At 39.8% G+C, this 13556-nt stretch overlaps 1 protein-coding gene across 1 annotated transcript; it reads left to right on the top strand.

Annotated features, from left to right (window-relative positions):
- Positions 1-1558: 1558 nt before the first annotated feature.
- Positions 1559-10366, top strand: LOC132761912 (glycine N-acyltransferase-like protein 3). The gene is made up of 5 exons (XM_060754957.2): positions 1559-1652; positions 2097-2204; positions 2771-2897; positions 7380-7500; positions 9062-10366. Exons 1-5 carry the CDS (start codon positions 1575-1577, stop codon positions 9462-9464), a joined length of 837 nt encoding a protein of 278 aa, XP_060610940.2. The 5' UTR covers positions 1559-1574; the 3' UTR covers positions 9465-10366.
- Positions 10367-13556: the final 3190 nt, after the last annotated feature.

The raw sequence follows: 13556 nt of genomic DNA, 5'->3' as shown, positions 1-13556 counted from the left end.
TCTAATACGTGAAGAGGATCACCATTAGTTTGGAGATCCCACCGCTGTATCACCAAATGTGATAGATTATTATTTAAAATGACTTAGAGGCTTGGAGGCTGCAGAGACTTTGCCACCAACACACTGTATTCTGAGGTAATTTACTGTGACAACTGGCTACCACCACACTTAAAAGGAATGTTCAGCTTTTGGTTTGGCAAGAAGTTTTAAGTAGGCTGGAATGTGATGGATTCGCACTCAGGGCTCTGAACTCTGAGGTGAATAGCAAGGAGATTCTTTTAAAATGTCGCTGCCACCAATCTGGAAACTCTGTTTCCCTATCTTGTTAAGAATACTTCTTCACATAGAGGCACACTGAGACTGTTGTTGATAAACAAAGAACAAAGTTGTTTATTTGTGTGAACTTCAACAATACAGGCACTTAAGCATAATGTTTGCAAAAATGAGATGAAGCTTATGGTTCCTTTATAACAATTCGATACTTAGTTCCAAAAAACAACTCTTCACTCCCTCAGGTAACTAGCAGACTTCCCTCTGACTAGAATTCCTAATACACCAAACAGTCCTTTCCCTTGGATCTGTTTATCTCTAAACTAGCTATTTTTCCTAATAGCTATCAATCTTCTCTAACTAACCACTTTGGCTTCTCTAACTTCTTTTCTCCTAACACTCTCAAAACCTAATTTTCTTCTTCAACCCTCAGACCCTGACTCACTTCTTCAAACGCCAGAACCTAAGTAAGTTTTCAGATTTTAAAACGCACCCTTTCAGGCAATTTCTTTTGTGCACTCTAACTAAGCTCTGCCCACTTTCTCCCAGTCAATCACAAAGGTTCTCCACATTTCCCTCCAGGCTGTTCCTAAGCTCCGCCTCCTCTAGGAAATTACTAACCTAATATGGCTGCTGCCTCCAGGCATCATAGAAAATTCTGCCAAAACACTTGGGCCTACTTCCTGAGCTTTTCCCTGGCCTAAAAGGTAGGCAATTCATCACACACAACGGCTATGCAGTAAAATCTCTGCTGACAGCTGATAAAGGACTCTGATGGGATAGCTAGACAGATGTCTGCTACGTTTGGGTTGATTTTTAAGACTTGCCTCTGAGACAATCAGTCTGGGGCATAATGTATTTAGGGAGAACGTGATTGTGAAGGAGAAGACTATAAATCATACACCAATCCAAAAGTTTCTTGACACATTCCTATCAAATACTAAATCTGTCCTGATAGGAGACACTGCAAAAAGCAGAAACATCCCATTAGATAGTCATCTCTCTCCCATTCTTTAGAAATACAACCATTTCACATCTATTCAGGGTTTCAGGCAACTATTCTGTATTATATGGATCTCATCCACTAATATCCATAGCTACAGATCAAGAAAAAGCTCTGTTAATGTTTCATTTGTTCTAGTATAAATTTATACACATCTTCTACCCTCTGGCCCCATTTTTCTGGCACCTGTCCTAAAATAAAGCAGCTCTACCCAGAGACTCAGCTGGATGAGACACGGGCAAAGCTTGCTACCCATTTTGTTTCTTCTGGGACCTGTCCATCAGCCTCTGCGTTTCAGGCAATGTTGATTCTCTCCTGTCCTTCCAAGTTGCAGATGCTGGAGGGGATACTGAAGAAGTGCCTCCCTCAAGTACTTGGGGTATTTATTTACTTATTTACTGTATTTACACACTGACTTTTTCACCCCTGGGAAGACTCAAGGCGGTTTACAACTGCTCTAAGTCTCCCCAGGTAACTGCGAGACTGTCTGAGCAGCTGAGCAGACATCTGTCAGCAGTTCTAGCTATCCCATCAGGAATAGCTAGGGATGTTATATTGTGTGTGTGTGTGTGTGCATGTATGCAAATCTAGGCTTGGAATGGGTCTATGTATTCCCATATTTTGTCCATCGGCTGGTTGTAAGATACAACCACTTTTGATGTGCTTATTATTATAATATATATACATATATATATATATATATAGAGAGAGAGAGAGAGAGAGAGAGTCAAAATCTGATTCAGATTCTCTCTCCATTCTTTGGTCTCCGACTATCTCCTTTGTTTACACTGCAACACCAGTTCTGACATCTGATTCTTGACAGGTCCATGGAACAGTGATGAACATAAACCGTGGGAACCCACTTGGTCATGAGGTGATTGTGGATTCCTGGCCCAATTTCAAAGCGGTCCTCACCCGACCACACAGAAAGGTATCAACCTTGGAGCATCTTACAGAACACACTCTATATGACATTCTAGCAAGGAACTGGGGGCTGAAGGTGAATTACTTTTGGTAATTCTTAAAATGCAGGATATCTAGTATGCATTCTGATCTACTGTTACCTAAAATCTTAATTAATTTACTAATGTAATGTTACTGAATATATGAATATGACTATGGAATGTTGTTGTATCAAGGTATGCATTTCGACTGGTTATCAGGCATAGCAAAGTTACTTTTCCAACCCATTATCACCACCAAGTTCGGCTGCAAAAACCAGAACCAGAACCTTTGTCACAGCCTCACTTGCTGGTGGGAGCAGATGTGAAAATATAGTCCTCAACTGTCCAAATCACTGTCTGAACGGAGTATCATCTCTTGGTGCAGGTGTGCCTGGTAAAGTAGACTTGGGGGTGTGGGATGAGGCCAGGCCAGGAGGTATTTCTTAGTTGCTCATTCGAAACCAAGTAAGCAATATAGAATATGAATTCATTTTAGAATTGCAGGGCAGTTATTAAACGAAATACTGTGGAAATCTGTGTCTCTCTTTTCTAGGTTGCCTCAGATGATTCAAATTGCCATGTCAATACATATGCAGCATTTTACCATGATCTTGATGCGTATCGAACTCTGGCGCTGGACACAGATGCTATCAATTGGGCCCAAAGTTTACAAATCCAAGGTAGCTATCAGTTCCTTCCTTCTGAAGGAACAGTTAAGAAGACTTTCTTTACTTTGATAGGACTGCAGCTTGATCAAATGGTACAATACAGTATATTCTCCTACATATTTATAATTATTTATTTATTTCGAGGTTTTATATACCGACCTTCTCACCTTCAAAGAGGGATTAGGATATACAATAATTGGTAAAGAGTCTGGGAGTCCTTTTGGACCCTCTGCTGACGATGGAGGCCCAGGTCTCTAGACGGCTGGCCCCCTATCTGTCCAGCGATGACTTAACTACGGTGATCCAGGCTACGGTCATCTCAAGACTGGACTACTGTAATGCTCTCTACATTGGCCTTCCTCTGTCGGTGATACGGAAGCTCAAGTTGGTACAAAATGCAGCTGCTCAGCTTCTTGTGGGAATTCCGATGAGATGCCACATAACACCAATCTTACGGCAGCTGCATTGGTTACCAATTGAGCACTGGATCACTTTCAAAGTGATGGTACTTACCTTTAAGGCCTTGCATGGTCTGCGGCCGATGTACCTGAGGGACCACCTCACCCCCTACCAACCCCAGAGATCCCTCCGTTCTGAGGACCAAGATTTGTTGGAAATTCCCAATGTCAAGACCTTGTGTCTAACAGCAATCAGACGCAGAGCCTTTACAGCAGTGGCACCATCACTCCGGAATACTCTGCCACCTGAAGTCCGTGCCTTGTGGGATTTATCAGCTTTCCGCAGGGCATGTAAGACATATCTGTTTCGACAGGCCTTTGACTTTTGATATTGCTGTTTTTTAAATTGTTTTAAATTGTTTTAAAATTGTGTCAGATTTTAGCCTGTCCTTGTAAGCCACTCCGAGCCCCAGGGGAGTAGCGGCATATAAGTTTGAATAAATAAATAAATAAATTACATAAGTATCACAGTGCCACAAACATTAGGTATTTTAAAATACAAATTCGGTTAAGATGCACAAGTGTATAACAATTGCAAATAGGGGGAAACCAGATTATTGGGGGATCAGGGGTTCCTAAAGAAAAAAGAGGACAAGAATAATAAGGGAAGGATGGAAATGAGTTTTACAGACACACATACACCATCCCACAGATGATGAGAGCATAAAAGAGAGAGAAAAGAAGGCAATGCTGAGCTAAAGAAAAAGGACAAGCAGAACAAAATAAGATTTTTTTAAAAGACAGCATCAGCCCAGAGAATTGTGTTGCCTGAAGATCAGCATCAATTGGCAAACCTACTAATAATCAAAGGACATAATATCCAAATCAATCAATATATTTTGCTTCAAGAACGTAATTCCACAAGTGCCTCTCAACCTATTTCATAGATTCAAACAATGACAGAGTTGTAAGGGGCTCCAAGGATCATCTAGCCCAACCCTTGTCTCATGCAGCAATCCGCATCTAAAATAACCAGGACAGAGATCACCTGTTCTGCTGCCAACCAGCATTTCCCGTGTTTACTCAGACTTTACTTTCCTTGATGTAAACAAACATACTTGTTTGGGTCCCACTTTCCACAGCAGTAAGAATTAAGCTTTCTTCTGACAGCCTTCATTTCCTCTCTTCACCAGGGTAAATATACCAGTTTCCTCCAATCATTCCTCACAGGGTTCAATTTGGACATTTTTGCCATCTCGGTCATGGTTCTTTGTATATAGTCACACTTGTTGGTATTTAAAATGCAAACTCGTGTTTTGTTACACTTCTAGATTCTTGTCATGTGTCAAGTCAGGTACCACCCATCAATGTTCATACACATGACTTTTCTTGTTTAAATCTAAGCCATGCATTGCAACTTAACAACATTTTTACCCTTTGAGGCAACTATCCAATCTATTAAAGCCATATTCTTTCCGATTCTACCTTCTGAGACATTAGCTACAATTCTCCAGTTTGCTGCCATCTGCTAATTCCCCTCTGTCTTTAGAGACTAATTTATAAAGATGTCGAACAATAGTGAGCTGAAAATAAGAACTTTGCAATGGTTGACATTTCTCTCCAAGAAGATCAATAACAGATGACAGTGTTCGAGTTTGATTGGTCAAACAGTTACAAATCCACATAACTGTTCAGCAAGTTCTTTTAGTATAAAGAACTCTGCATTGCTCCTTTTTTCTTATCATTTTATAATATTTTGTATCTAATCCCATGTCTTTTCCTTTGCCAAATGAATGTCTATCTGTCATTGTTTAAATGGAATGTTATTGATTATAACTAGTAAAGTTTTGAACAATAACAACAAATTAGGTAATAAATTAATCTTTGAGGCTGAGACTCAACCCATAAGTGACAAACCCCATGCAAATCTTTTTTTAATGTGTTTCCATATTTTGCCAAATTTATCCTTTAATAAGCTAGAATTTTGGTGGCGATATTGCACAACTTGGAAGCCCAATTTCCCATTGAAAATTTCCTCTTCCACTTTAGTCAAATTCTTTGTCAAAACAGTTGTTTTTTCCTTGCTGATTTTGAATTCCAACATCTTTCCGTATTTTTTCAGAATAGAGTTCAAGCTCTGTAAACAAGAGATCGTCTAAAAAGATTTCACTACATCATCTACAAAAGCTTTTAGTTCATAACTTTAACCTTGTGTTCTTGCCCCTTTAATGTGTTTTCAGTTGTTATTGCTCTATTCTAAATGTCAATCACAATTAAAAACATCAGTTTTGAAAGAAGACAGCCTTGTATTGCTGCTTTCTCTACTTGACATGAGTTTGTCTGTTCCCCATTGATTCACTAGAGAGTGCATGAGTACAGTGTACAGCATGAGTATTGTTTGGAATAAAAGTGTTTGGCACTTTTATTCCAAACACCCAACATCTCTCAGTGTTCTTTTAACATTACAATATATATAATGTTATACATAATATATTATATAGATATAGTTCTTGTGGGTTTTTTCGGGCTATATGGCCATGTTCTAGAGGCATTTCTCCTGACGTTTCGCCTGCATCTATGGCAAGCATCCTCAGAGGGTGAGGTCTGCTGGAGCTGGGAAAAAGGGGTTTATATATCTGTGGACTGACCAGGGTGAGACAAAAGGCTTTTGTAAGTTGGGCTAGGTGTGAATCTTTTCAACTGACCACCTTGATTAGCATACAATGGGCTGACTGTGCCTGGAGCAAACTCTTCTTGAAAGGTGCTTAGAAGTCCCTGCCTGTTTTTCTCTCTGCTGTTTTAATTTTAGAATTTTTTAATACTGGTAGCCAGATTTTGTTCATTTTCATGGTTTCTTCCTTTCTGTTGAAATTGTCCACATTTCAACAGTATACATATATATATATATAGATATAGATATATACATATATAGATATATTAAGTTATTATATAGATATATATATATGACTTTTAGTTCTGCATATGAATGTAGCAAGAATTTTGTGACAGTTATTACTTACATAGGTAAGCCAATATGTTTGTATGATTTTTTTCTTTAAAAAGATTATCACCCACAAGAAAATTAACGTCAGGCGACAAGATATTCTCGCATATTTTCACCAAATACATGCAATGAACTCTGACAGTTGAGTTGCCCTGAATTCGATGCAGATTACTCAAATCAATATTCGATGCCTCAAATATTACTACTGCCCATGAGATAGTTGTTCTATTTCATGACTTAAATTTATCAAGCGCAAAGAGTTTTCATTAGCAAAAACTGGTATTCATCAGTTTTGAACATAGAAATCTCACATTTTACATTCCTGCACAATTTTCCAGGCTACTTAAAATACTTGCATTGTTTTTTGGAGAAAATTACCTTTTGAATAGGTAATGAGCATAGACAGTATTAAATGACATAATTATTTCCTATTGTATTTATGGATTATGTTTTATGAGTTAGATGTTTTTGTGATTTATTTTCTTTCATATCATGTTTTGTTTTATTTGTTATTTGATTTAATTTCTAAATTGTTGCTATGTGTTTATTATTATTTTAAATTGTTTTTCCCTGTTGTAAGCCGCTCCGGGTCCCCTGGGGAGAAGGGGAAGGAAATAAATAAAGTATTGTTGTTGTTGGTTTTGTAAGGAAAATGCCTGATCATTAACCATTAACAAATGATGTCAACTGTAATGTCAAAAAACCCACAAACTAGTTTTGGTCCAAGCTACACTGCCTGTGTCACTTTATGACAAAAGTATTTGAAACATGCCATCGAATTGCTAACACGTGAACAGGAGTCCACTTTTTGAATAATAGGAATTATATGTCACTGTGAGGGTTGGAGGTGGGAGTGGGGAATTAGGATTTTAGAGATGCTTAGGTGGGACATGGCCAAAATAGGATTGGGAACAGCTGCTCTAAATCCTCCACCTGACACTTCCCAAATGCTGCAGAGTGATGTGCTCAGCTACCTAGCTGTGCACATTGGAAATCCTCCATCTAACAGAATTCTATCAGCACTCTAGTATAGACACACCTAGACACAGACACACCACACACTTGCTGACAAAGTATTTTATGGCTCTTCAGGGAACCAGCAGGGTATACTTCAAGTCTCCCAAGAAGCTGTCAGCATCAAGAATGCGCCACTGTCACCAATACCCTACATTACCTACCTGCATCCTGATCCAAATAAAATGCCTGAGTACCGGTGAGTATCCATGCTGTTACAGAAAAATGGAGAATGTAATTCTTGATACTTTTGGGACACTGAGGAACCTGGGTTGCATTTTCTATTTTGAAAAATTGTCTTTTACTTCTTTTAATTTCCTTTGTTCACTCTTCTTAGTTCTTTTTCATTATACACACACACACACATACACACACTTTGCACCTAAAGAAGAATAGGCTGTTTGGTAACCATTTTTGTCCATATATTGTATTCAGAATGATCAGTTTTGAAAACAGAATTGATGTTTTGCATGTTTTGCTTCCTTTTCTGGGCTTTTTCTGATGTAACATTTGTGGATGTCTACTGGCTTTCACCCCCATCACCCCTCAACATCCCTACATTCTGGCAATGATCAGTCCCCCTCCCTAATCCCCACTTCTGCTTGTGCAGAACAAACCGTGCAACTGGAGGTTCTAGCAATAACATGAGAGCAAAACCTCAACTAATGGGATAAAGTTAACAGACATGTTGTGGGGGTTGTTTTGTGGAGGGATTTGATTGGGAGACCCCGTGTTCTGGTACACTGCCAGCATAGGATGAATCATAGAGTCACAAAGCTGGGATAGACTACAAGGGCCATCCAGTCTAACCCGCTGCCATGCAGGAACATACAATGAAAGTGCTTGGATGTTGAGAAAACTGCTATACTAATCTACAACAGCTATGAAAATGTAGGGACCTATACCTGCAGCAAGTGCAAGCTGGATGCCCTGATGGAAGAGCAGTTTAACAGCGAGAATGAGGCTTTTTTGGACTGACAGAACACAGCAGACTCGCTGCAGCAGCAACACATTGGCAGGAGAATGGTTGTGCCACCAACCTTTGAGAAGAACATATTTACAGGGATCCTCGTAAAGCCTGAACAGAAGTGCTTTAGACTGTGTTTTGTGTACAAATAAGACAAGAAAAGTCTATAGATGAATAAAAGTCAATCGAGAGTGACCTGTGAGGCCAGTTCCACACAGGGAAAAGTCAGATCTAACCCAGGTTTAAAAAACCTTATTTGCCTACTATTTGCCTACTTTAAAAAACCTGTGTTGGGGTGGACTTCTCTCCCCACACCGGCTAGCAAAACCTTCTGGGAGAACACCCACATACCCGCATCCCCTCACCAAAACCCCTTAAAAATACCCAAAAACCAGAAAATAACTTACCTGGCCACAATTTCCTTGCTGCCAGCCCTCTCCTGGTGCATAGAAACAATGTGCCACGAGAAGAGGGGGAGGAGGAAAATTGCTTCTCATCCTCCCTATTGCATATGTAAATTTTTCATTTGTTATTTTGAGTTGTTTTATAAGTATATCCTGATGTTGCTTATTTGATCGTCCATTATTCCATGTGTTTGTTTTGTTTTCTTGGCATTGAATGTTAAGCTGATTTTTTGTTTTAAACTGCCCTGAGATAGGGTGGGATAGAAATAAACTTCTTCTTCTTCTTCTTCTTCTTCTTCTTCTTCTTCTTCTTCTTCTTCTTCTTCTTCTTCCTCCTCCTCCTCCTCCTCCTCCTCCTCCTCCTCCTCCTCTTCCTTTTCTCCCTCCAGGCTAGATCCCGGCTTCACAGTGTCCACCCTGAATGCCTCTCATGTTGACCTGGTGAATGAAACATGGGCCTACGGAGGCAATGAACAAAGTCGTAGGTACATAGCCAGCCTGGTGCAGGCTTTCTTCAGTTTCTGCGTCCTGGATCACAATGGTCAGCTTATCAGTTGGAATATGATGGACCATGCTGGGACTATAGGAATTGCCTACACCCTGCCCTCACACCGTGGAAAGCACTATTTAGCTGTGATAGGAAGGGCACTAAGCATAAAAGCTCATTCTGCTGGCTACCCTGTGTATGGACATGTTGCTTTAAGCAATGTCCACATGCAAAGGATACAGGAGCGTCGAGGCTACCAGAAATTATCTGACTTGTGTCATTATTGTATACATGGTGAAATATAGGAGAGAAAGAGCAAAATAAAACTTCTCTGTCAATCTGCCTGGCTCACAGCCACACATACCCACCTACTATAAATCTACTTTCATTATGCAGGATAGAGTAATTCACTTTAAGGGTCAATTCCTTTGGCTGTACAGATCATAGAATCATTCCGGGGCAGAAAGTTCCACTGCTGAACAGTTCTCACAGTCAGGATGCTCTTCCTAATGTTCAGGTGGAATCTTTTTTCCTGTAGTTTGTGGGCACTATTCCGCTTCCTAGTCTCCAGGGCAGCAGAGACCCTATGACTTCCTTCCTATGACTTCCCCTCACATTTTTATACATAGCCATGGTGTCTCCTCTCTGCCTTCTCTTCTGCAAGCTAGACATGCCCAACTCTTTCAGCCACTCCTCATAGGGCTTGTTCTCCAGACCCTTGATCATTTTAGTCACCCTCCTCTGGACACATTCCAGCTTGTAAACATCTCCCTTCAATTGCGGTGTCCAAAATTGGGCACAATATTCCAGGTGTGGTCTCACCAAGACATAATAGAGGGGCAGCATGACTTCACTGGATCTGGACACTATATTCCTACAGGCCAAAATCCCGTTGGCTTTTTTAGTTGCCGCATCACATTGTTCAGGGATAGCCGGGTTGCTCTGAATGCAATTTTCCTGCTTCTTGGCAGGGGTTTGGACTGGATGGCCCATGAGGTCTCTTCCACCTCTATGATTCTATGATTGTTGGCTAATGTGTATATTGATTTCAGAAACAGTGTCTCTTATCTTCATCTGATCACATTATACTCCAATAGATCATTCTTTCCAAAGCATCTGACCCCACATGAATGTCTTGTAACTGTATATTATTTTCATAAGCATACACTACCATATCTTTCCATTCCATGACCTCACCGATTTATAGCATATGCTCACATTTAGCTACTTTAATATGTGTTATTTTTACCATATAAAATAAATTGTTGTAGAATTGCTGGGAGTCTGATTATAATTGTATGCAAGCATTGCATAAACCCAAGAGTTTCTCTCTTGTCCTTATGTCTCTGACATCATCAAAAGCTACATGGAAGAGTATAATTTTGTACATGTATTGGCATAATTACCACATACACCCAAATGTATTGCTTAGGGTGTTATGGGAAAAAATCTAGTCCATCTGAAATGGAATAGATGTGGGGAAATAAATTGTAACTTAATCCAGACAGGACAGATGTAACTCCTGGCCAATCAAAATGCAAATCAGGGAAGGGAAATTCAGTGTGTGTGGTTCCATCCCCACATAAACATGCATAGTCATAATTTGTGTTTATTTCCACAACTCTGAAGTCAGAACTCTGCAATAGCCAGCACTACTTTTGCACTGTTAAAGCAAATGTGTCAGGTACAACCATTTGTAAAGGTGTAAGAACTGGCCAAAGTGAAATACAACTTGATTGTACCCTGGAAACATGTTCAGAGATAGCCATGTTGATTATACAGCAAAATAAAACAAAATCCACAAAAGAGTTACATTAGTCAAAGAAAAGGCATGGGACATTGCATGTAAACTTTAAAAGCTTCACTGGCTTATTTTTCAGGTAAAAGATGTTTTGAAAAACTTCCAAGAAAAGAAAAGTGATGGTACTCTAGACATAGGCCAACAGTAACAACATCTGACAAATTTGTGACTTGTGCATTTTGTCTTGAGACATCTCAATGCAGGCACAGACAACTCTCCCCCTTTTTGGACAAATGAGGTCAGAATCAAATGACATCCTGGATCTCAAGAGAAGTTATTTTACTGCTGCTGATGGACTTTGACTGTTTTTGGATATTAGCACTGATAGCTTTTGATGGTTATGTTTCCTAGATATTGTATTGTCAATGGCTTTCATGGCCGGAATTACTGGTTTGTTGTAGGTTTCTTGGGCTGTATGGCCATTTTCTAGAAGCATTCTCTCCTGATGTTTCTCCTACATCTGTGGCAGGCATCCTAAGAGGTTGTGACCTCACAACTTCTGAGGATGCCTGCCACAGATGCAGGTGAAACCTCAGGCGAGAATGCTTCTAGAACATGGCCATACAACCCAAAAAAACCTACAACCACCCAGTCTCTTAGATTCTAATAATAATAATAATCATAATCATCATCATCATCATCTTTATTTATACCCCACCACCATCTCCTCAAAGGAGAATTGGGGTGGCTAACGTAAGGCCAAGCCCAAAATTACACCATTTATTTATTTATTTATTTACTTTATTTCTATACCGCTTTTCTCAGCCCTTAGGTGACTCAAAGCGGTTTACACAACACTACAGCAAAATAAAATACAAGAGGCAAAGATTCCATCAAAATAAATACATGAAATAACAAAATAAAATAAACAGTTTCAAAATACCATGATAGAGAAATAGAACTTCTACTAAAAACAGAACAACTCTGATTATACTGGGGCAAACTATTCCCCACCTTGTTGTTGTCCACTTTTGGGGTGTTGAACTACATGGACCTTTTGTCCAGGCCAATCTTTGTTCTATTTCTCCACTTGTTCTCCTGTCCATCGGTCTTTTCCCAGATCTTTCCTACAATGGAACTAGTTTAGATGATCATCATGAGCAACTTTCCAACTTTAGAATGGAGTTACTATTATAATTGATTTAGCTACCTACTCCAAGCTAATTGATGTTTTTGATACCTTATCAGGATCTTTAACAATTTCACACACTCTATTAGCTATGCCTGTACTATCACTCTGAATTAGAAAGTCAGAGAGAGAGACTCATTCCCTGCATTGAGTTGGAGTTCATCACTTTGGCTGATGGTCAAAATAACATGATTTTCAGGACACTGACTGGTCTTCTCCATCTGGCTGCAGAAAAGTTTAGACCAGTGCTTCTCAACCTGTGGGTCCCCTGATGTTTTGGCCTTCAACTCCCATAAATCCTAACAGCTGGTAAACTGGCTGGGATTTCTGGGAGTTGTAGGCCAAAACACTTGGGGACCCACAGGTTGAGAACTACTGGTTTAGACCAATCTCATAGTATATCCTGTTTAGCCAGCATGCTTGCTTTGCCCATGTCTTGTAGCATCACTAGCTTCTCATATTTCTGGAAAACCTTTCATGTCAAATGCGAGATTTAAGAGGGTCCTGCCGAGGCAAGAACTGTCCAGACACCTGGCAAGACAAGAGCCAGGAAAAAGAAATTTTCCCTGTTTTTCTCAAATAAATCTCACCAAGTCGAAGAAGAAGCCACAAAGATGTTTATTTCATTCCAGCTGGAATTGATGTTAAACTGCAATCATTTGCCCAAAAGCTGATATAACTCACAAGGCAAAGCAACACAGTTTTTATGGGAAATACAGAGCTGTCAAATTCAAATTTCCCATTCCCACCTCACTAGCCGGCTTTGCACTGATTGATTGGAGTTATTAGCTGGCTGGGAGGCACTGCTGGCTCAGCTGTGCCTTGCCCAATCAGAGAGCTAGCACTGCTTCAGCCTCTCAGCCAATGGGAAGGAGGGCCAGGTGGGAAACAATGAATGAAGAGGAAAGATGATAATATTAAAATGACTAATGATTGTCCAATCAGTCAGCAATATTTTTCTATCCCTCAAGCTGGCCAGGGCTATTGTTAGAACCTCTTGAAAATACATTTTTGTCTAGCTCAGAGGCTAGATCCTTTGTTGTCCAGGGATCCATTTATGAGATTTGAAACTGGTATCTTCTAGCTGGGTTGGCACAATGAGAAAGAAGCTGTGGTGAATCCTAATTCCTCGCAGACAAGAAGACACCCTTTGTGTGGGGTTATTTAAATGTCCATGGGCCTTATCCTTTCAGATGGACTAGCAATTTATCCTTTGAGATCTGTTGGATAAGAGCCATTTATTTATTGTTCATGCAAATGAGTTTTGGTCAAGTCCTTTGTGTGGGGATTTACCAGCCCAGGAAATAGAGAAATGTTTCCTAGAGCCATGAGGTGCTGGATTCTTGAAAAGGTGGCTTTCCTTCATTTTTAAAAAAATATAGACATACACACACATATAATGGTATGGGAGAGGGAAGATATAAGGAATTCATAAGAGGCAAATCATGCAAAGTCAAGGGGGAACCA

This window comes from Anolis sagrei, chromosome 1 (genome assembly GCF_037176765.1).
Source record: "Anolis sagrei isolate rAnoSag1 chromosome 1, rAnoSag1.mat, whole genome shotgun sequence".
In the NCBI taxonomy this organism is placed as follows: domain Eukaryota; kingdom Metazoa; phylum Chordata; class Lepidosauria; order Squamata; family Dactyloidae; genus Anolis; species Anolis sagrei.
The sequence above is the reverse complement of the archived record's forward strand: the minus strand, read 5'-3'. Positions and strand labels throughout refer to the sequence as shown.